Source organism: Syzygium oleosum, unplaced genomic scaffold (genome assembly GCF_021117445.2).
Source record: "Syzygium oleosum isolate NSW1041296 unplaced genomic scaffold, Sole_v2.1 Sole_v2.10, whole genome shotgun sequence".
In the NCBI taxonomy this organism is placed as follows: Eukaryota; Viridiplantae; Streptophyta; class Magnoliopsida; order Myrtales; family Myrtaceae; genus Syzygium; species Syzygium oleosum.
In genome coordinates, this window is record NW_026607494.1 from 9,616,701 (window position 1) to 9,637,200 (window position 20,500).

The 20,500-nt window shown below is 40.6% G+C and overlaps 2 protein-coding genes across 2 annotated transcripts; both read left to right on the top strand.

Annotated features, from left to right (window-relative positions):
- Positions 1-4,950: 4,950 nt before the first annotated feature.
- Positions 4,951-7,853, top strand: LOC115685567 (NAC domain-containing protein 73). Its single transcript, XM_030610640.2, has 3 exons — positions 4,951-5,508; positions 5,619-5,808; positions 6,744-7,853. The coding sequence occupies exons 1-3, from the start codon at positions 5,302-5,304 to the stop codon at positions 7,283-7,285; spliced, it is 939 nt and encodes a 312-aa protein (XP_030466500.1). The 5' UTR covers positions 4,951-5,301; the 3' UTR covers positions 7,286-7,853.
- Positions 7,854-16,497: 8,644 nt separating this feature from the next.
- On the top strand, positions 16,498-20,500 carry LOC115685566 (receptor-like protein kinase HSL1). Its single transcript, XM_030610639.2, has 2 exons — positions 16,498-19,140; positions 19,365-20,500. Exons 1-2 carry the CDS (start codon positions 16,566-16,568, stop codon positions 19,796-19,798), a joined length of 3,009 nt encoding a protein of 1,002 aa, XP_030466499.2. The 5' UTR covers positions 16,498-16,565; the 3' UTR covers positions 19,799-20,500.

Sequence of the window (20,500 nt, forward strand, 5' to 3'; positions counted from 1 at the left end):
TTTGGTGTCATTGGAAAAAAGTTAAGGGTAAATGTATCACTATGGGCATTGTTTGAGGCTTTTGGTGGCTTTTGCTCTATTGATTTTTTCATGTACAGAAAAAGAATTCGATGGCGCAAAGGTCGCCCATCAAGAATACATATGGCGCAAAGTCTAGGGTTATGCATTCGTAGGGTGGAATAATATGGACCGTAAGTCCTGGCACGGTATACATTTCAAAAGTAGATGCAAAGTTTAATTAAAAATAAAGTCCAAGCATGATTCATATTTATTTTTTCGAAAACTCAGGGATACGAGCGTAGAGGCCTTGTTGCCTCCATGGAACACCCTGCAAGCAGAGGTGATCAACGGGCGGGCAGGTGGAGAGGCTCGAGAGGCAAATTGGTGGACTTAGGCAATGTCCTTACATGAGAAAGCCCTACCCACCCAATTTTTAGCTCAAGTCCGGCCCTACCCAAATATTTATGTGTAAATTTTTTATCATGGGTGCGTTTGGGCAATACATTACGCCAACCTTCAAGCTCGGCCTGGGCCCATCCAATTATTACCTCTTACCCAAAGCCCCATGAACCGGTTAAATTCAAGCCTTTGGCATGTGCATGTGGCCCTAAGCCATAGCAATTTGCACAAGTTCATGGAATTTGACTAGGCAACCACCAATTCCTAAACTGAAAAACCCCCGATGTCCCAACCAAGAGTGCCAACCCTAGAGGTTGCATGATTTGTGTAGATTTTCCTATAAATGCATGAAGTCCATTATATCTTGATGTCATGATGCAACGAGTTTTGTCGAACAACATGGAGAGAGATATTGTACATTGTAACTGCATATTATATCCATGTAATTTTGCATTGTCATGTGATCACATTGGACAACGAACGAATAGGAAAAAACTCGAGCTCATCACACCATGGGCCAAGACCTCTCTAGAATCACTAAAACTCCATAATCTTAATCACAATACTTTGTTATATATGATTAAAATAAGATATGGATAGTTCAGGTTCTTAGCATTAGCGTCATATTATATATCTCGTTTATATTCTAAGTCTATATAAGTCATAGAATGCATCACATGAGCATATTTGTAATAAGTTCTTATTGACGTGCTTTTGACCGTAGAAAGAAATGCAACGATCACTTTGACCGATCAAACCACTGTTTAATAGTCATGACTTATTATTTGGCAATAAACATTTCACTTAAGCAACGCTTAAATGAATGAAACAAGTTAGATGATTTTATTATTTATAAGCCAAAAATTTATAATAAAAAAAAAGGAATCCAAAGGTTACTTGAATGATCGACAATGATTAATGAAGAACTCAAAGAATTGTGAGCAAAAAAATATTTGAACTTGCATAATCTTCTTCTTCTTTCTCGGCTCGAGAGTGTAAATCAATTAGAAAATGAAAACCGTACCTGTCAAATGAAATCGCCATTGCTATTACCTCCAAATCTTCTTATTGAAATTAATCTAAATTATATTCGGCATTTTTAGGTCCGTTTCTGGTGTTTTGTGCGCTCTTTATAAAGAGAGAAAACGGAAGAAAATATATGAAATAGTAAGGGGAGAGAGTATGCCTATATTTATAAGTAGTTGAAAGTCGAGCATGCTTTGTTGCTTGGAAATACAAAGGAAGATGAGAGGCACTATAGCAATTGGAATTATAAAGAAGGTAGCCCTAAACGGGTTCGGGTGTGATTGGGCCGAATGGGCCTCCAAAGTATGCAGCTTCGTTTCATTACTTGGCCCACCTGAGAGCCCTTCCTCTTTGGATGTTGATCGGTCTCTTGTATGGGCCTATTGCTCCATCCATTTGAATGAAAAAGGCTCTCTCTTATAGGCAATTTCTTGGCCTCGTGATGTTTCGCCTCCTTTATATTTCTCGATGGTTGCCAGGATTAGAGGTGATCATTGGACGAATCTAAGACTAGACAAGACTTTCGGGTCGGGGCATAATATAACTCGTCGTCCGAGCAACCCATCGACAAGAAACATAGTATTTTCAGGATAGGCGGGCCTGTCTCGGTCCAAAGGCCCAGATTGGTCTTTAGGCCGTATAATATCACTTACCAATCAAGGGTATATATAGTTTCTTGACAGGAAAAGTACAAAAAAAAATCATAAACTTATTACATTTGTATCAATTCAGTCATAAACTTTTCAATTTGATCAATTTAAGCTTAAACATTTTCACATTGATATTAATTTAGTCCAATTAAGTGGACGTCAGCCAACATTGACATTGACATTTTTAATAATATTTTAATGATATTTTAAATTTTTTAATAATTTTTTCTTTTCTTTTTTTTTTCCTTCTCTTCCCTTTGGCCTGTGGCCGATGCTCGACCACGGCCAACGACCGGCCACAGGTGAGGGTCAGCGAGGGCTACCCTCGCCCAGGCCACAAGAATCTAGCCCTTGCCAGATCTGGTGAGTGCAGTCCTCCCAAGAGCTAGCAAGGACAACCCTTGCCAAAAGCCGCGAGGGCGACCCTCGCCTAGGCCACAAGGGTCCAACCCTCGGTAGATCCTATGAGGGCGGCCCTCGCCTATGGCTAGTCGCCGACTATGGCTAAGTACAGGCCACAGGCAAATGGGAGAGAAGAAAAAAAAATAAGGAAGGAAAAAAAGAAAAAGGGAAATTTTTTTCAAAAATTATTAAAAATATTTACTTCAGTGCCGGTCGTCCGCCGGCCGTGCAACGTAGGACAGTCGGCATCCACGTTAGCAATTTCCGATGAAAATTGGCTGGATGGACTAAATTGATACAAATATGAAAATATTTAGAATTAAATTGATCCAATTAAAAGGTTTAGCACTGAATTGGTACCAATACAATAGGTTTAGGACTTTTTTTTGTACTTTCCCCTTTTCTTGACGTATGGTCAAACACTTGATTTGCTAGTGATGTAATTCATGTGAGACGCTTACCGTTGATGCTATGTGATAATAATGTGGTAGATTAATAGATACATAAGAGTTGAGACATTAGCAGCGACGAATTACGTATTGAATGCTGGTAAAGAAGACAGGGTATCCAACGTTCATATTCACGGTGGACTAGATTTACGGAGACTACAAACCATAGGGGACCAAGATCCTTTTAATTTGGGGGCAAATTGAGATAGCTAGAGCGTCATTTTTCGTAGATCAATGCAATGGTATGCAAAAAATGATCAGATACTAATTTTATTTCTCCTTGGTCCGTCTTCTTCAGCTTACAATGCTCTGAGTTGACAAAGATTGGTCAGATGTCCTTGGTTCATTTTCAGCTTTCCTTCATGCATGAAGTGAGACCCTTTTAGGCATAAAGGAAAGAGTGTTGAAGGACAGGCACATTACTTATTATGAGGGTTCAGCACATTCTCTCCTGGTAAAGGCCATATACTCATGATGCACGTTGTGATGAGAGACTTATTACGAGGGTTCAGCACATTCTCTCCTGGTAAAAGGCCATACTCATGATGCACGTTGTGATGAGAGAGAGAGGGAGCAATTCTTAAAAAAGAAAGATCAAGCTAGTTTATATTTGATTCAATTGAGGGGAGAAGAACAGTTGATGGAGCAAAAAGACATCTGGGGTCAGATTGACTGTGTGGAGTACTATTACGAAAATATTGCACCTAATAACGAATTCGTTGCTTGATTAGGGTCAACTAACCTTTTGGATCTTGTTAAACTAGGATATTACTCTTTTTGCAAATGATAAGCCTAATTAATCCCACCTATAGTAACCTTTTTAAGTTGGTAGATCATTCGTGGATAGACTTAGAACAATAGGAACTCCATCTACTTTCTCAGCATTGGCAGCACAGTTTTCTCGAAGCCTTGTTCCGTATGCTGTCATTTTCTAATGGTTTCTCTTCTGCAGAATTCAAGCGAGGGTCTATATGTATATATTTCTCATTTATAAATGCAGATACTTGTAATCACACAAAATTCAACGGCAAACGATCGATCGTACAAGTTTTCAAGTATTTTTTCCCTTTTTGAGAAGTGGTTTTCAAGTATGTAATGGAGGGTAAAATAAAAAGGTCAAATGTAGGAGCAAAGCGCAAAAAAATGCAGACGATAATGCGCGAAACTAGAATATAGAGCGTAAGGAAATGCGAACATCGAAAAAGAAACCGTAAATGGCAATTTGAACTTTGAAGAAACAACTAAAAAAACACCTAATAACGATTGGAAAGTTAACGACAACTCTATGATTTTTTTTCTGCAGATTTTGTCACTTACAGAGAAATGGTTTACCAAAGTTGGGGGAGAAAGAGATTGGAGACACCGTCAATTTTGTTATATTGGTGAGGTTTCTTGCTTTGCATGAGAAGTCTACGTGAAGAAATAGAATTATGGTTGGCACTTCATGATAGGAGGCCTCTCTCCCTGTCTCTCTCCTGCCTTCTGTCTTATGTGTATTTCTCTATTTTAGCTTTTTGTACACTCTAGGGCGACATTGGAACTGCAACTCTCTCTCTCTCTCTCTCTCTCTCTCTCTCTCTCTCTCTCTCTCTCTCTCTCTCTCTCTGAGTGTCTGTGTGTGAGTGAGTTGAAAGGTCTCCTGTAAATAAGGTTGCCCCATCTCTACTCAACCCTATATTTAATCTTTGGTTGTTTCTTTTAAGCCTAAACAACAAACTTTTCTCTCTTTCTTTTTCTCCATCTTCATAAGCGAAAGCTTTCTATACACAGAAGATAGCAAAGGACCCATATCTACAATGATTCTCCTTCAAGTGTTTCGATTAGTGTTGTATGGATCGGCCGTACTATGCATTGATCAGTTGCTGTTTAGCTAACGTCAGATCCAAGCAACGTCTCTTTGTTCTGTCTCTGCAAATCATACACAACCAGAAACTCCATTTTTCCCGTTTTAATTATTTAATTATTCATCTCTCTCTCTCTCTCTCTCTCTCTCTCTCTCTCTCTCTCTCTCTCTCTCTCTCTCTCTCTCTCTCTCTCTCTCTCTCTGTGGGAAGCAAGAGCAAGAAAGGGTGGTTATTAAGCTGGGTCAGTTCTATTCTATAAGATTGCAAAGGACTTAAAAAGTGAGAAAGAGAGAGAGAATTTAATTCCTTCCCAACCCACAAGAAGAAACTCACATGAACAAAACAAGCTTTACAAAGGAGACAAGTTGCTTTTTAACTTCATTCCCTTCTTCTTCTTTTTCCCTTTTCTTTTTCTCTCCCTCGTCTGTCGCTTTCTCTCTCTCCCCGTGAGAGATATGGTTGTAGTTGGAGTGTATATAGTGTAGGTGACAGAAGAAAGATATAGATCTCGTGTTGGGCGGTATATGGGAAATGCGAGGAAAGGAGAGACGGAGGAAAAAGCAAAGAACAGCAATCATGACTTGGTGCAATAATGACAATAAGAGCGATGAGCAGAGAAATGAGAGCGCAGCCTCACCACCACCACCATCCAACAATAAGGCCAGTGCTGTTCCCAAGAGGCCTCCAGTGCTTAGGACTTGTCCTTCATGTGGGCATGAATTCGAACCCCAGGACCAGGTTGTACACCAGTCTCAGATTTATATGGAATTCTCGTTATTTCTTCTTGTGCAGTCATCTTGGTTTATAACTCACCGTAAAACTCTTCTGTTGATTCTTTTTTCGAACAGACTGGAATTCAGGAATTACCGGGGCTACCGGCTGGAGTCAAGTTCGATCCGACGGATCAAGAGCTGCTCGAGCATCTGGAAGGGAAGGTGCGGCCTGATGCTCGGAAGCTTCACCGCTTGATCGATGAGTTCATCCCTACCCTTCAAGGAGAGAATGGGATTTGCTACACTCATCCAGAGAAATTACCAGGTACTGGATAGAGAGTGCCTTTATGGCTTTATGGCCTTCTTCTTTCTTATTAGATATCTTCAACTTCTCACTTGATTTAAGACAAAGTATCAGATCATCCGAAAAATGTTAAGAATTCCATTCCACACTAAAAATTCTCTGCGAGATGTGCAGTTTCTTTGTTTTGGGTTTCTCTCTCTTGAAGCTTTTCCTTGTTCTCTTGGTCATTTTCATGGCATCAAACTAAGAACGTAGATGGTTCATCTAACGTTAGTCACTGAATATTTGAAAAAGTATTTCAAGATTGTTTACAACATACAAGTTATTTGAAATTCAGTTTTATTAGACACACCCTGGCTAGATTTCATTGCATGAATAGTACAAGAATCTTAAAGGGTCTCTCTCTCCCTCTCCCTCTCCCTCTCCCTCTCTCATAGGAAGATATAGAATCAGGTATCACATTACTGTCCCTCTTATTTTCAATTATTGAATAGACAGATTATAACATAAACTACACATACATTTACAGTACGTACTCAATAACTTCATCAACTATAATTAACTTTGCAACGAAATCTATTCAAGTGCTTGATTAATTTGCTTCTATGAGATCATGACTTGTGTTACATGTGAATTATATCTCATCCATGGCCATCTTTTCTTCTCTAGCCAAAAGATCCGTCTGTTTTTCATGCATGTATTAATATTTACCTCAGAGCATACCTATTCATTGTCTCCAGGAAGATATACCTAATTCTAAGTAAGGTCCTAACTGGCAATATAAAGCATTAACTAGTCTTCCGTTTGAATTGACTAGCAGCAATTATTGAACATTATAAAAATCTTTTATTGCATAAAAATATGAGATACCCGATTATATTAATCATGTCTACTAGTATGTGCGTGTAATTGTCCAAGTTATGTAACCTGTATGTATGTTTCTAACGATAACGAAGGCGTGAGCAAAAACGGCATGATCCGCCACTTCTTTCACCGACCCTCCAAAGCGTACACAACCGGCAACAGGAAGAGAAGGAAGGTCCACACGGACGAGGAAGGTGGCGAGACAAGGTGGCACAAGACGGGAAAGACCCGGCCGGTCTTCACGAAAGGAGAGCTCAAGGGCTACAAGAAGATACTTGTGCTCTACACCAACTATGGGAAGCAAAGGAAGCCAGAGAAGACCAACTGGGTGATGCATCAGTACCACCTTGGCAACAATGAGGAAGAGAAAGAAGGTGAGCTTGTGGTATCAAAGGTCTTTTACCAAACGCAACCAAGACAATGCGGTTCGCTCATAAAAGACTCGCCATCTCTTAAGCTAAATGGACAGAGCGGGCATGAGAATGCTGATCTCAAGAACAATCCTGGCCTAGTGGAGTACTATAACTCTTCTTACATATCTTTTGACCAAGGAAGCCAAAATAGGGCAAGCTCCCAACATCAGATGATCCCTCGCCATTTTGCAGTCCATGGTGGGTCTTCTTTTGTTTCTTGAATATACATTTATGGAGGCAACCGAGAAAACGAAAAATATACTATGCAATTCTTCTAACTTAAAGTGACATGCTGACGTAATATTATCAATCCGACCGAATGATAATATTTCATGAGCATGACACTTGGTCGTAAGCATTGCATTGGTATATTCTTTCGGAAGTAAGGGGACTGTCATCGGATACATTGTGGAATGACTAAAGTAGACTGCTAGAACCAAACATTGAAGCATTGATGAAATAAGTTAATAGGCTTCATGTGACTCCAAATTCTGGTGGAAAAAGGTAGGGGAGGAATAAGGAAGGTCTGTCAGATGAAGACTACAAGAGACAGATTCTTCTATATGGTCATACATATCTGCATATGATGATTCTTAGGGCTGCTTTTACCTTTTGTATATTTTTTGCAACCTTTATATTTAAGTGTATGCTTTGTACAGTGTCAAGGTGTGAGTTTCATGTGGTCCATGACCCTTTCATGTGGGAACAGAACCTATTAATGTTATGTAACTGTACAAAGCTTATTCTTGCCTCAAAGTAATTGGATACTTCTACCCTTTTCTTCCTTTATTCTCCCTTTTATCATGCTATGATGTGTTTCTATTATTGTTACGATCTTATCGTGTTATGAAATGTTTGTCTCTATTTAAATGCACGTCTTTTATGACTCGTGGAATCCGAGCATATATTCCAGTTTGATTAATCTGCATGGATGCATGCAAGCCATTCTACCCTCGTGTATTGGGTAAGGCTCTACCCATGATACAACCCTAAATTAAAGTTACTTTGAGAACGGGACGTTATAATCGAACATGGAAAAAAAGAGGAGCACACAATTGTACATGAATTGTAGATAAAGATCGGTAATTGCACATCGCGTCAGCTATCGGCTGAGATCATGGCGTACAACGATCATGTGATAATTTCTCTCATCTAACACCCTCTACGAAAGAAGACAAACACATATATTAATTGTCAAATTGATGAGCAAGTAATATCCTCCAAGAGAGACATTGCAACCTCCAATCAGATCAAACCTGCCGAAAATCATTCTTGGCTTTGAATGAAAGGAAGCTTATAATATTTCAATATGAAAACTTATGGTGACTCTTCTCTAAGGCTAGCCCAGCTTCAAGAGAACTATAGAGGCCCAATGTGAGGCCAGATCTGACAAGGCTATATTCAATCAATGGCCCAATCCTCAAATCTTTCACACGTACTGAAAAACAATATGAGATTCATATAATTATGCACACGTAAATGACCATCAAAAGCAAATTACCAGGTAAAGCTCGCACTGAGCGTGTGATGTGGCTCGATAATAATTAAACGATAGGAAAAGATCCTGCTAATATCACGGGGTGACGTTCTAACCAGCCGTCGAGCCATGCCTCGTTGGGGAGGTGGGGTGGGCATTCCCATCACCGCGGCGCAAACCGGCGCCTCGCAATGTAGTGTGTTGCGCGAAAAATAAGAAAAATTATGCAAAAAATTGCTCGAGTGATTATTAAGTCGCTCGTATCAAATAAAAGCCGAATAAATCATGTCTCTCTCTCCCTCTCTCTCGTAACATTGATTTCGATGGATGCTCCTTGTAACAATCAAATCTCGGACCTCACGCTTTTACAAGACACAATAATCCTCGTCTTTTTGTTAACCGAGATCCCAATCCTCAATGCTCAATTAGCAAGCCATACCAAATTTCTCGATCAAATGCATGCAATATATTCAATGCACGTCGAAACATAAAAAGGATCGATGGACGGCGAAAGGCGTCGCACAAGAGACATATAAAATTAACTCGGAGGGAGGACATGCGCATCGCATCTTAATGATATCTTAACCGGCGGAAGCGACGCCTCTCCTAAATAAACTAATTCATACGAAATGTTGATTAAGCACTCTAATCTCTGTTACGGTGTACTTTCTAGTAGAATGCGACTTACACATACTAAATTGTGAACACGACCCTAGCTCTCTACTTCAAACCACTATCTGCCAAATCCATCGCATGACAAGTGAACAGTGAGAAGAGAAGAGTTGGCACGTCAATTAGCATTTGTTTGCCGGCGTGACATTAGAATTTAGGTGAGCCGACCCACACACATCAAGACCTTTCATCTCTTCGTATTGCCCTTTTTCCATCATTATCATATCATAACCATACACATAATTGATGCCAACGCTATAGTATTAAAAGACCAGAAGTCCCGTCCTTGATGCTCTCCCGAAACATGACAAATTTCAAATCAACCCTCCCATTTGCTTGTTTTCAAACCCTAATGTTTAGGGAGAAATCGTCCAATCAGTTTTACATCCGTGCATATTCGGTCTTGAACTTTTCAATTTTGCTAATTTTATCCTGAACGTTTGCGCAAAATTCCAGTGCAATCCTTCCGGCCAATTCTTGCCGTAGGTCGCCGACGCGGCCGACGACATCCGGACCGCCGTGCCATGATTTCCGGCGAAAATCAACCGGAAGGATAAAATTGAAATTTCACGCGAAGTTTTAGGACTTTATTGGCAACATCGAATTGTTTAAAACCGAATCGACATCCGCACAATATATTTATGATCAATCGAGTATATTTTCCGAACTCTCGCGCGAAATTCCAATTCGATCCTTCTAGCCAATTCTCGCCACAAATCGCTGCCTGGCCGGCGTCATGCCGTGATTTTCGGCGAAAATCAACCAGAATGACTAATTTGCAATTTCACGCGAAGATTTAGAATTGAATTGGCAAAATCGAAATGTTTAAAATCGAATTGGCATCTGTACAATAGCTTTAGAACTAATCGGGCATATATCCCTAACGTTTGGTCTGTCGGATATATCAGAGAACATGGGGATCCGTCATTAGGCGCGGGGCCTCTTTGCGTGGACTGGTCAAAGGAAGAGCAGCAACTCAGCAACCACGTTGAAATCGGTGGTCGTCCCACATCGGATACATAATCGTGGGTGGGGGAATAGTGCGCGCGAGATTCCGCTGGGGACTATATGCAGTCAACAATCACGTGTTAAAAAGAATTCGGTGGTACAAAAAAATGAAGAATTCGGCGAAAGCTTGATTCTCTTATTTTCGTTCAGAAATTGTTTTCCATCGCCTTTTTTTTTATTGGTTGTTTTCTTTTTCATAGACGGCAATAAAGGCTGAAATTAGGACAATTCTCGCGAACTGAATATATGAATGCTCGATGTTGGTTTCGGTATACAGATTTTTCGTTTGGATGAAAATTTATGGGATAATGATATAAACAGTCCCTGAACTTTGGCCCAATGTACAATTTGATCACTGAACTTTTAATTTGTTCAATTTAGTCCCTGAACTTTAAGCTAATGTTCAATATGGCCCCTGAATTTTTAATTTGTTCGATGTCATCCCTGAACTTTTGGTACATGTTCAATTCAGTCCCTGAACTATGTGAAAATGTTCAATGTAGTCCCTGAACTTGAATTGATGGAAAGGACTGCATTGAACATTTTTATATAGTTTAGGGATTGAATTGAACATGTACCAAAAGTTCAGGGATAATATTGAACAAATTAAAAGTTCAGGGACCACATTGTACATTAGATTAAAGTTTAGGGACTACATTGAACAAATTAAAAGTTCAGGGACCAAAATGCATATTAGGACAAAGTTCAGGGACTATTTGTGTCATTTCCCCAAAATTTATTGATTGCAGAAGATTAGCTCTGTATCTACGTGTTTCGCGAGAGTAAAATTCACGGGCATTTTTGCCATGTTGTCGGATAATTCATGGCAAAGTTGTCGGGCTCAAACGAACGCCTAATTATCAACGATTGCCGATCCAACGAGTGATGATGATTGTCAATGAACGACTGATGAGCACCGTCACTCATTCAACGGCTCGTAAAGAGCTCAATTATATTTAAAATCTGACTTTCCTAATTTCTCCTTTTCACATTGACTTTAAAGACTTAGAAAGTTAGAAAGCAGACCTTGGTTTGTGACACACCATCATCACTTTTACTAGAATACATCCTAGCGTAGCCCGTGATTTTAAACTAAATGACTATTTCGTTCATAATTCCTAACGAAACGGCTCCAACGACCCGATCATGATCGTTAATGAACAACCAACAATCATCGTCGGTCATTCATCGGCTCGCAAAGGAGCTCAATAAACTTTGCCGTGGCTTTCGCCCACGGCACTGTAGAAAGGCCCGAGGGGCTATAACGGTCGATCTTTTGTAAGGCACTCGATCCAATTTCAATGTACGTAAACAATACCATTTATGATGATGCGTAATTTTGTATATTAAGAACAATGTAGTATCTCGTTCGAGAGAGTGAACCTCGTAAAACTAATTTCCACGTTGCGTGTGTGAACAAAATTTCGTTTGAATCCTACATCCATCCAAACACCCCCATGCCGACAAGTCTAAGTCTCTTTCTTTCGAATTTAAAATCCGACCTTTTCTAATTTCTCCTTTTCACATCGACTCCAAAGACTTTTGGAAAGTTAGAAAGTAGACCTTAGAGTGTGTGGCACAACCATCACCCTTTTCTTTTCTCTTTTAAAATGGCATACGTCCAAAGTAGCCCATAATCTATTAAATTCGTAAAAAATAGTGACACAAATGATCCTTAAAACTTTGACCCGATGTGTAATGTAATCTCTGAACTTTAAATTTATTCGATATGATCTCTGAATCTTTGGTAAATGTTCAAATTAGTCCATGGACTATATGAAAATGTTCAATATTTTTTTTGAACTTAAATTAATGAAAGAATAACATTGGTTATTTTCAGATAGTTCAATGACTAATTTGAATATTTACCAAAAGTTTAAGGACCACATCGAACAATTTAAAGTTTAAATATCACATTGCATATATGGGTCAAAGTTCATGGACCATATTTAATAAGTTAAAAGTTTATGGATCATATTGCTCATAAATAATAATTTAAGGACTATTTACGTCAATTTTTCCAATTCGTAACGTAAAATGAAGTGACCACTTGGTATATATTCGTAATTCCGCAAAGTGTTGCACCATATTCGATGCTTCCATCCATGTGCAGCAAGAAAAGAATAGATGCATCTTACATTATTCTTTTGGAACAAACACTTGTATTTCTTGCACTTCTGGAATGCTCGATTCTCTAAACCTTAGTCAAAAGAAGCTCTAGAACCGAATATAAATGTTTTCTAATTAAGTTAGATTCATGCACGAGGGTATGCTCTTTTCTTTTCAATTTATCTTGTTGGTCCAACATGGGAATTAGGTTTAGGTTCGGTTTGAGCTTAGAAAAAAATATTTTATGGAGAGCATTAATTAATTTTGTCTACCTTGGTTTCCATTTCAAACCTCTAGACTACTAGAGTTTGTGTGTAGGCGTGGCTGGATTGCAATCATAAACAAAGGAAGAAAAAAATACGACGGCTACGTGAATGGATGGCGTTTTGGGCACGGGTTCGGCTTCTCGGTACCGTCAAGTGCAAACGGTTCGAATTTTGGCACTTTCACCTAAGTTTTGGCTAAAATATTACCTCATCTATGTGATCGGTGAAGTATTTCATGTGCTCGGATTTCATTCGACGTTTTATCCGATCACCAAAAAATACGGCGCTCGGCCCAAAAAAAAAAAAGAGAGAGAGAAAGGTTATGCTATGGGACAAGATAACCTTGGATGGTTTCTAAGGTTGCCCCTAGGATTCATCAACTTGTATGTGCACAATATAGTAAATAATGATGTCATATATAACGGAAATTTGTTAAAGTTTTCTTGACGGCACCAAATACTGAAAAATAAACAAAAGGAGGAGAGACGACATTTTGCCCGTAGTTTTTGTAAACAGAATTTTGGTCCCCTGTAGAAAATTTTATAGATTACGAATAGGCATTAAAAATTATTATTATTGTTTTTTCCGTTACTCCTACACAAAATGGAATTTGGAGAATGGGTATGTCGAGGGGGCCAAAAAAAAATATTTCTCGAGATGTATAAATTGCACGATCGCCGTCCTCTTTAGAAACTTAGGATTGTCGCAGAAACTGTGCGAAAGTGATTTTATTGGATAAAGTTCTCACTCACTCGTTCACAAAATAATTAAAGAAGAATGTTGCAAAAAAAAAATGACACGACATAAAATTATTGAAATAATAACGTGAAGAATCAAATTTTTGATTTATGGGTTGCGAGATGAGATTAAAAAAAAATTGTACACCGAATATATTATATGCTTTTATAGAAATTAAATACTCCAAACTCCCTTCGGACGCATTCTAGAATCCATATCACTCAAGGGCTTTTTTTTTCTTTTCCTTTTTAGCGTGCGTTTACTAACAATGTTTTCCTTTGATCTTTTCCTTTGATCTTTTCCTTTATATCATTGCTTTTAGGGTTTGAGCTTTGACTAATTCTTCAAAAAATAATAGTCGACGCTCAAAATCACATTAGATCATGCGAAATCCTTTCAATATATTCTTAAATTTTTTGAATTTTTTTCGTGTTTCATCAAGAGATGCATTTTCTTTTTCGGTAAATCAATAAAAACATGTACCTTAATCATGACATATGTTCTCCTACCAGCATTTAATTAGCAAATTAATGACACAATTAAAAAAATACCAAATTTATCTCGAGTGATAATTCTGATTCAAACTCTTTTTTGTCTCATAAAAAATCATCAATTTTTATTTCAATCCCAAATTTGACTCGAACAATTTGAAATTTTCACATCACAGGAGATAGATTTGGGATTCCAGTAAAAAATAGATCTTTTTATTGAAATAAAAAAATTTTGGGTGAAAATTATCACTAAAAGTAAAGTTGATATATTTTTTTTAAATTAGCCCGCAAATTAATAATGGAATTTCCAGAAATAGCACCGGCAAAAGGTGGATGGTCTTCATTTTACTACCTTCCCGTGAATGATGGGGTGATCCAATTGCAATCAATTCCCAGATTCGTTCCTCGTGTCTTCAATTCCAATCAAATCACTCATCTGCTCTTCACTGACCCTCTTTGACTTGAGAAGCCTCTTGTCGTTGAAATTTCGCACGGCAGCAGGACTAAAGCGCAAAATTCGATTTAAATCGGGCCCTTCTCTGCAAAATTTCTCAATCGGCCCCACTTCCGCTTTCCCAAATTAAATCACGTTGGATGTTGTACTCACGTTTCTTACGCCATTGGTCAATGGATTATGCCTTTTGATGTGATCTCTCCATCTATCTCATCCCTCAATTAGGTTTTTTTTTTTAATTATTATTTTTTGGCATTTTTAGTAAGAGGAAATAAGGGGTAAAACAAGGTAAGAAATTGGAAATTTAAGTGAAGCACGGAATTTGGAACGTATTTTTCTCTTGTATAGCTTTCTTTTATACTACGGATTTAGATTAGGGCATAGTTTCGTACGTTACCTATTATGGAACTCGACTCTTCACGTGAAATGTGTCACTCGACAGCCGTTACAAAAAATCGCATAAGAGCAACTACTTCATGTGTTTCTTCCATTCATACTCGCTAGTTCCCACTATCTCTTTCTCTCCTACCCTCTTCTTTTCTGATACCCTTTCATGAAACTCGGCTCTTCACATTAAACATGTCGCTCGAAGTCCCGCTACATCAATCGGATAAGAGAATATTGAACGCGTGAACAGCGAAAAATATGATTTCTTTTTTTTTTTCCTAAACATAATTTCCTTATTTCTTAGACTTTCACAGCCATATAAAAATCCGTCAAACTCGAATGGTTAATACCGAGGGAAGAAAAGCTGGGGGAAATGGAGCGCACATCCTTTTCCCCACACTCACTTTCGCTGACTCTTTTTGACCGAAGCTTCTCTTTGTCTGAACTCTGAACCGCGTTCTTGAATTCACTCCAAATGCCCACATTAGTTTTATTTTTAATTTTCCAACAATAACATAATGAGTCGACTAAAGTCCATTTTTTAAAAAAAATCCTTTATTACAAGTACCGAGACTCGGCTAGCTAAAGATTATGGAACAACCTGCAAGTCTCGTGAACCGATTTAAGTCCAGACCTCTGGCTTCTGCAAATAGGTCCGGCGAAGAAGAATCCGCAAGCGGTTGGTGAGATTGGAACCGGTGATTTGTTTACTGAACTGTAAATCCCATAATGTATATTTGCCAACCCAAAAGATTGACTGACTGTTGTTTTACCGCATTGAATTTAAGAAGATCATAAATACTGAAAATATCCGTGCATAACAAAATTGCAAATTATTATTGTGTATCCAATATAACCAATTATTTAATCAAATATAGCTTTTTGATGAGATCTTTAAGGTACATTTTTAGTTTCTATTATTTAGATTTGCTTCACTTGTAGTCCGTAAAATTACGAGGGAGCCAATGTGATTCTTTACCATACGATATATATAATATATATATATATATCCTAATAGCCATATGCTTCGGTTCAAATTTTTTTTTTTGACAAATGATATGATTTAAATCTCTAATGAAATTATAATGTCAGATTCAGGCGTTGTTTCTCGATTGAAAATGAAAAAAATGAATTGTCAATTCGCAATTATTATTTTATTTTTTTGGTAATCGCACTAATTGTATTTAAATATTGGACTTTTTTTTAGGTTAATACCGCGAAAAATCCCAAATTGGTATGCTCGTAACACTTTTACCCTAAACTAATTTTTTGATAAAAAAAATCCAAAATTAGTGCACCTATGACAATTTTATTCTCAGTTTATTTTCATTAAATTTTACTATTAAATTGCTTTGTTAAATGACATGCGGCAATTGACGAATGTACCAATTTTATGTTTTACCTTCCGTTTGTCACATGCATATCAATTTATGAATTTTTGTAGTATTAATTCAATTTAATGGAAATAAATGGAGCGCAAATTTGTTATAAATGTACCAGTTTTGGATTTTTTATGGTCAAAAAATTAGTTTTGGATAAATTTATCACAGGTGTATCAGTTTGGGGTTTTTCATGTTTAAAAAATTAATTTGGGATAAAATTATCACGGATGAACCAGTCTGCGATTTTTTTTTATATTGACTTTTTTATTTTTTGGTGGCACATTATAAATACTTTAATAGTAAACAGTTAAATATATTCCATGCTTATCATCGTTATCCCAAAATCCCATCACCGAATTTGGGACCCACCAGCGCCATCCACGTCATCGTCTTCCTCCCTTATATCAATATCAGGCCCCTCGCCCACCTTCTTCTTCAACCTCTGTCTCTCTCTCTCTCTGCGCGCCTCTGTTCCACAGAGCAGAGCAGAGCAGAGCAGAGCACAAGAGCAGCAACAATGTCACTCTCTCTCCTCCTCCTCTTCCTCCTTCTCTCTCTACCCTTCGCCCTCGCCCTCAACCAGGACGGCCTCTACCTCCTCCAGGCCAAGCGCGGCCTCTCCGACCCCGCCGGCGCCCTCTCCTCCTGGAACGCCCGCGACCCGGACCCCTGCAGCTGGGCCGGCGTCTCCTGCGGCGGCGGCGGGCCCGACCGCCGCGTCACCGCCCTCGACCTCACCAACTCCCAGCTCGCCGGCCCGTTCCCGCTCTTCCTCTGCCGCCTCCCCTACCTCTCCTCCCTCTCCCTCGGCGGCAACAACATCAACTCCACCCTCCCGCCCGGCGTGTCCGCGTGCTGCAACCTCACGCGCCTCGACCTGTCCCAGAACCTCCTGCAGGGCGACATCCCCGGGTCGCTCGCCGCGATCCCGGGCCTCGCCGAGCTGGACCTCTCGTTCAACAGCTTCTCCGGCGGGTTGCCACCGGCCTTCGGTGAGTTCGCTCGCCTCGAGTCGCTCTTGCTCGTGAGTAATATCCTCAACGGGACGATGCCCTCTTTTCTGGGGAACGTTACGAGCCTCAAGACGCTCGAGCTCGCTTACAACCCGTGGACGCCGAGCGAGTTCCCGAGTCAATTCAGCAACCTGACGAACCTCGAGGTCCTCTGGCTCAGCGACTGCAGATTGACGGGCCCGATTCCGGAATCTTTCGGGGGGCTATCTCGGCTCGTGAACTTGGACCTGTCCCGGAACAGGCTCACCGGGCCGATCCCGGGCTCGCTCGCCTGGTTGAAGAGCGCCGTCCAAATCGAGCTCTTCAACAACTCGCTGTCCGGCGAGTTGAGTCTCCAGTTCTCGAACTTGACGAACTTGCGGCGCTTGGACGTGTCGACGAACGAGTTGACCGGGGCAATTCCAGGCGAACTGTGCGACCTGCCACTCGGGTCGCTCAACCTGTTTGAGAACCGATTCGAAGGGACTATACCGGAGAGCATTGCCCTGTCGGAGAATCTATACGAGCTCATGTTGTTCAACAACAAGCTCACTGGGTCACTGCCCAGTGATCTCGGCAAGAACTCGCCGTCACGGAGCCTGGACGTGTCGTATATCCAGTTTTCGGGACAAATACCTGAGAACTTGTGTGCGCATGGTAAACTGGAGGAGCTTGTGTTGCTCTATAACAACTTTTTCGAAACAATTCCGGCGAGTTTGGGAAAATGCGAGAGCTTACATAGGATCAGGTTGACGCATAATCAGCTCTCTGGAACAGTTCCCGAGGGATTATGGGGATTGCCTCATGTGTATTTGCTCGATTTGGCGGAAAATTCGCTCGTTGGGAATGTTTCGGATGCGCTTTCTGGCGCACATAATCTCTCTGTTTTGGATATTTCCAGGAATCTGTTTTCCGGGTCGGTGCCTGATGGGTTTGCGCCGTTGACTCGCTTGGTAGAGTTCTCCGGTAGTCACAACAATTTCAGTGGTCGAATCCCTGGAAGTTTGGTCCAATTGAGCCAGTTGAGTAAGCTTGATCTCAGTTACAATGGCCTTTCTGGTGAGATTCCTGAGGGAATCAAGGCGTGGAAGATGCTGAATGAGCTTAACTTGGCTAACAATAAGCTGTCCGGTGAAATTCCGGGTGATGTGGGCAGCCTGACGGTGCTTAATTATCTCGATCTATCCGGGAATTACTTTTCCGGAAAAATCCCCGATGAGCTGCAGAATTTGAAGCTCAATTTGCTCAACTTATCAAACAATCAGCTGTCGGGTGACATTCCACCAATGTACGCGAAGCAAGTTTACGAAAATAGTTTCGTTGGTAACCCAGGATTGTGCGGAGATCTACCGGGTCTCTGTCCTAGAAGGAGTGATGGGAGGAAGTCCAAGTCCTTGTGGATGCTCAGTGTGATCTTTGTGCTCGCCGTCCTTGTTCTTGTTGTGGGGATTTCTTGGTTCTATTGTAAGTACAAGAACTTCAAGAAGACTAGGAAAGGCGCCACCATGTCCAAGTGGAGATCGTTTCACAAGCTTGGCTTTAGTGAGCTTGAGATTGCTGATTGCCTCCAAGAAGATAAAGTCATCGGCAGTGGAGGTTCTGGGAAAGTTTACAAGGTCGAGCTGAGCAATGGTGAAGTGGTCGCCGTGAAGAAGTTAAGGGGAGTGTCGAAGAAAGAGGCTTTGACCTTCGAGTCCGAGAAAGACGGGTATCAAGTCGAGGTCGAGACTCTTGGGAAGATCCGGCACAAGAACATAGTGAGGTTATGGTGTTGCTGCAACACAGAAGATTGCAAGCTTTTGGTCTATGAGTATATGCCGAATGGAAGTTTAGGTGATATGTTGCATGGAAGTAAAGGGAGCTTGCTAGATTGGAGAACAAGGTACAAGATCGCGCTCGATGCTGCGGAGGGGCTTTCGTACTTGCACCACGATTGTGTCCCCCCGATCGTTCACAGGGATGTAAAATCGAACAACATATTGTTGGATGCAGAATTTGGAGCTAAAGTCGCTGATTTCGGAGTTGCGAAAATTGTCGGAGTTGGCAATGGAGAAGAACTGATGTCTGTCATAGCGGGATCCTATGGCTATATCGCACCAGGTCTATTACTTTACCATGTTTACCAAATCTGAATCAATTTGTTTGCGCAATTTATTGTTACATGCCCGAGGTCGATTCTTCAGTTCATTGTTTGAGATTTTGTTTTATGCTTTAGGTATTTGCATAAGCATCCGGACTTTGTCTATCATATTACTCTCAAATGTCTCTTCAGCAATACTGACTTACGCCGATCCTATTCTAATGTGAACTGGACTGTGATGCAGAATATGCCTATACTCTTCGAGTGAACGAGAAGAGCGACATATACAGCTTCGGGGTGGTCATCCTGGAATTGGTGACGGGAAGACTTCCGGTAGATCCTGCTTTCGGGGAGAAGGACTTGGTGAAATGGGTCGGCGCCACCTTAAACCAGAAAGGGATCGACGACGTGATCGACCCCAAGCTTGACGCCAGTCACAAGGAAGAAATAACCAAGGTTCTCGACGTCGGTCTCCTCTGCACTCATTCGCTCCCTATAAGCCGGCCCTCTATGCGAAAGGTGGTGAAGCTTCTGCAAGAAGCCGGTTCGGGCAGCAAGGTTAGGATCGCCAAGAGGGACGGCGAGTTGTCGCCTTACTACTACGAAGACGCCTCCAATAAGCTAAACTACGAGCCCGAAGACCCGGTGCGGAGCATGAAAGTGCAGTGGAACAAGTAAGGGGGAAGAAAAACTCCATTATTTTTCCGCCATCGGGCCGCAAGAAATCGAGAGGAAGCCGATGGTGCAAATTCTATTTCACAACTTCCAAGTTCAAGGTACAGTAAGAGCAGTGGAGAGATCTTCACTGAAGCAAATGACTCTTGCCACAGCTGAGTAAAACTTAGGATTCTGTGGCATTGGCTGTTCAAGTCAATCCTTAGTCATCCTTAGTTGTTTTTTTTTTGGTCGAATAGTCATCCTTAGTTAGGTGATAGGAACATGCAAACAGATGAAATGTACCTAAAACATGGCCCCAAAGCCGAGAAAACAACAACAGCAGCACGAATTTGGGTGGTCCCAGTTTGAATTTTCTCCCCCCTCCAATCGTGTTCTTAGCGGAAACAACTGATGTGTGAAGTCACTGGCGATGGACGAGTTCTGTCGTCCATTTGGGGCATTTTTTAAGGGCAGCTGCTATTAATTATTGGCGTGTTAGCTTTTAGTGCATGTAGGTGCAGTGGAGGTGTGGAGAAGCTTTGACTTCCATGCCGCCCTCCATTAAGGTGCATGGGGTCAGCTTGGTTTTGTACTTTTGTTTCTGCATCCTCTTGATTAGTCCGTTCCATTTAAGAAAATTGCAGGTGAAATCGACAGGACGGTCAGGGGCAAATTCACGCATTGCCCCCCTAGGATTTTATGGATTGCAGCAAATTGCCCTCT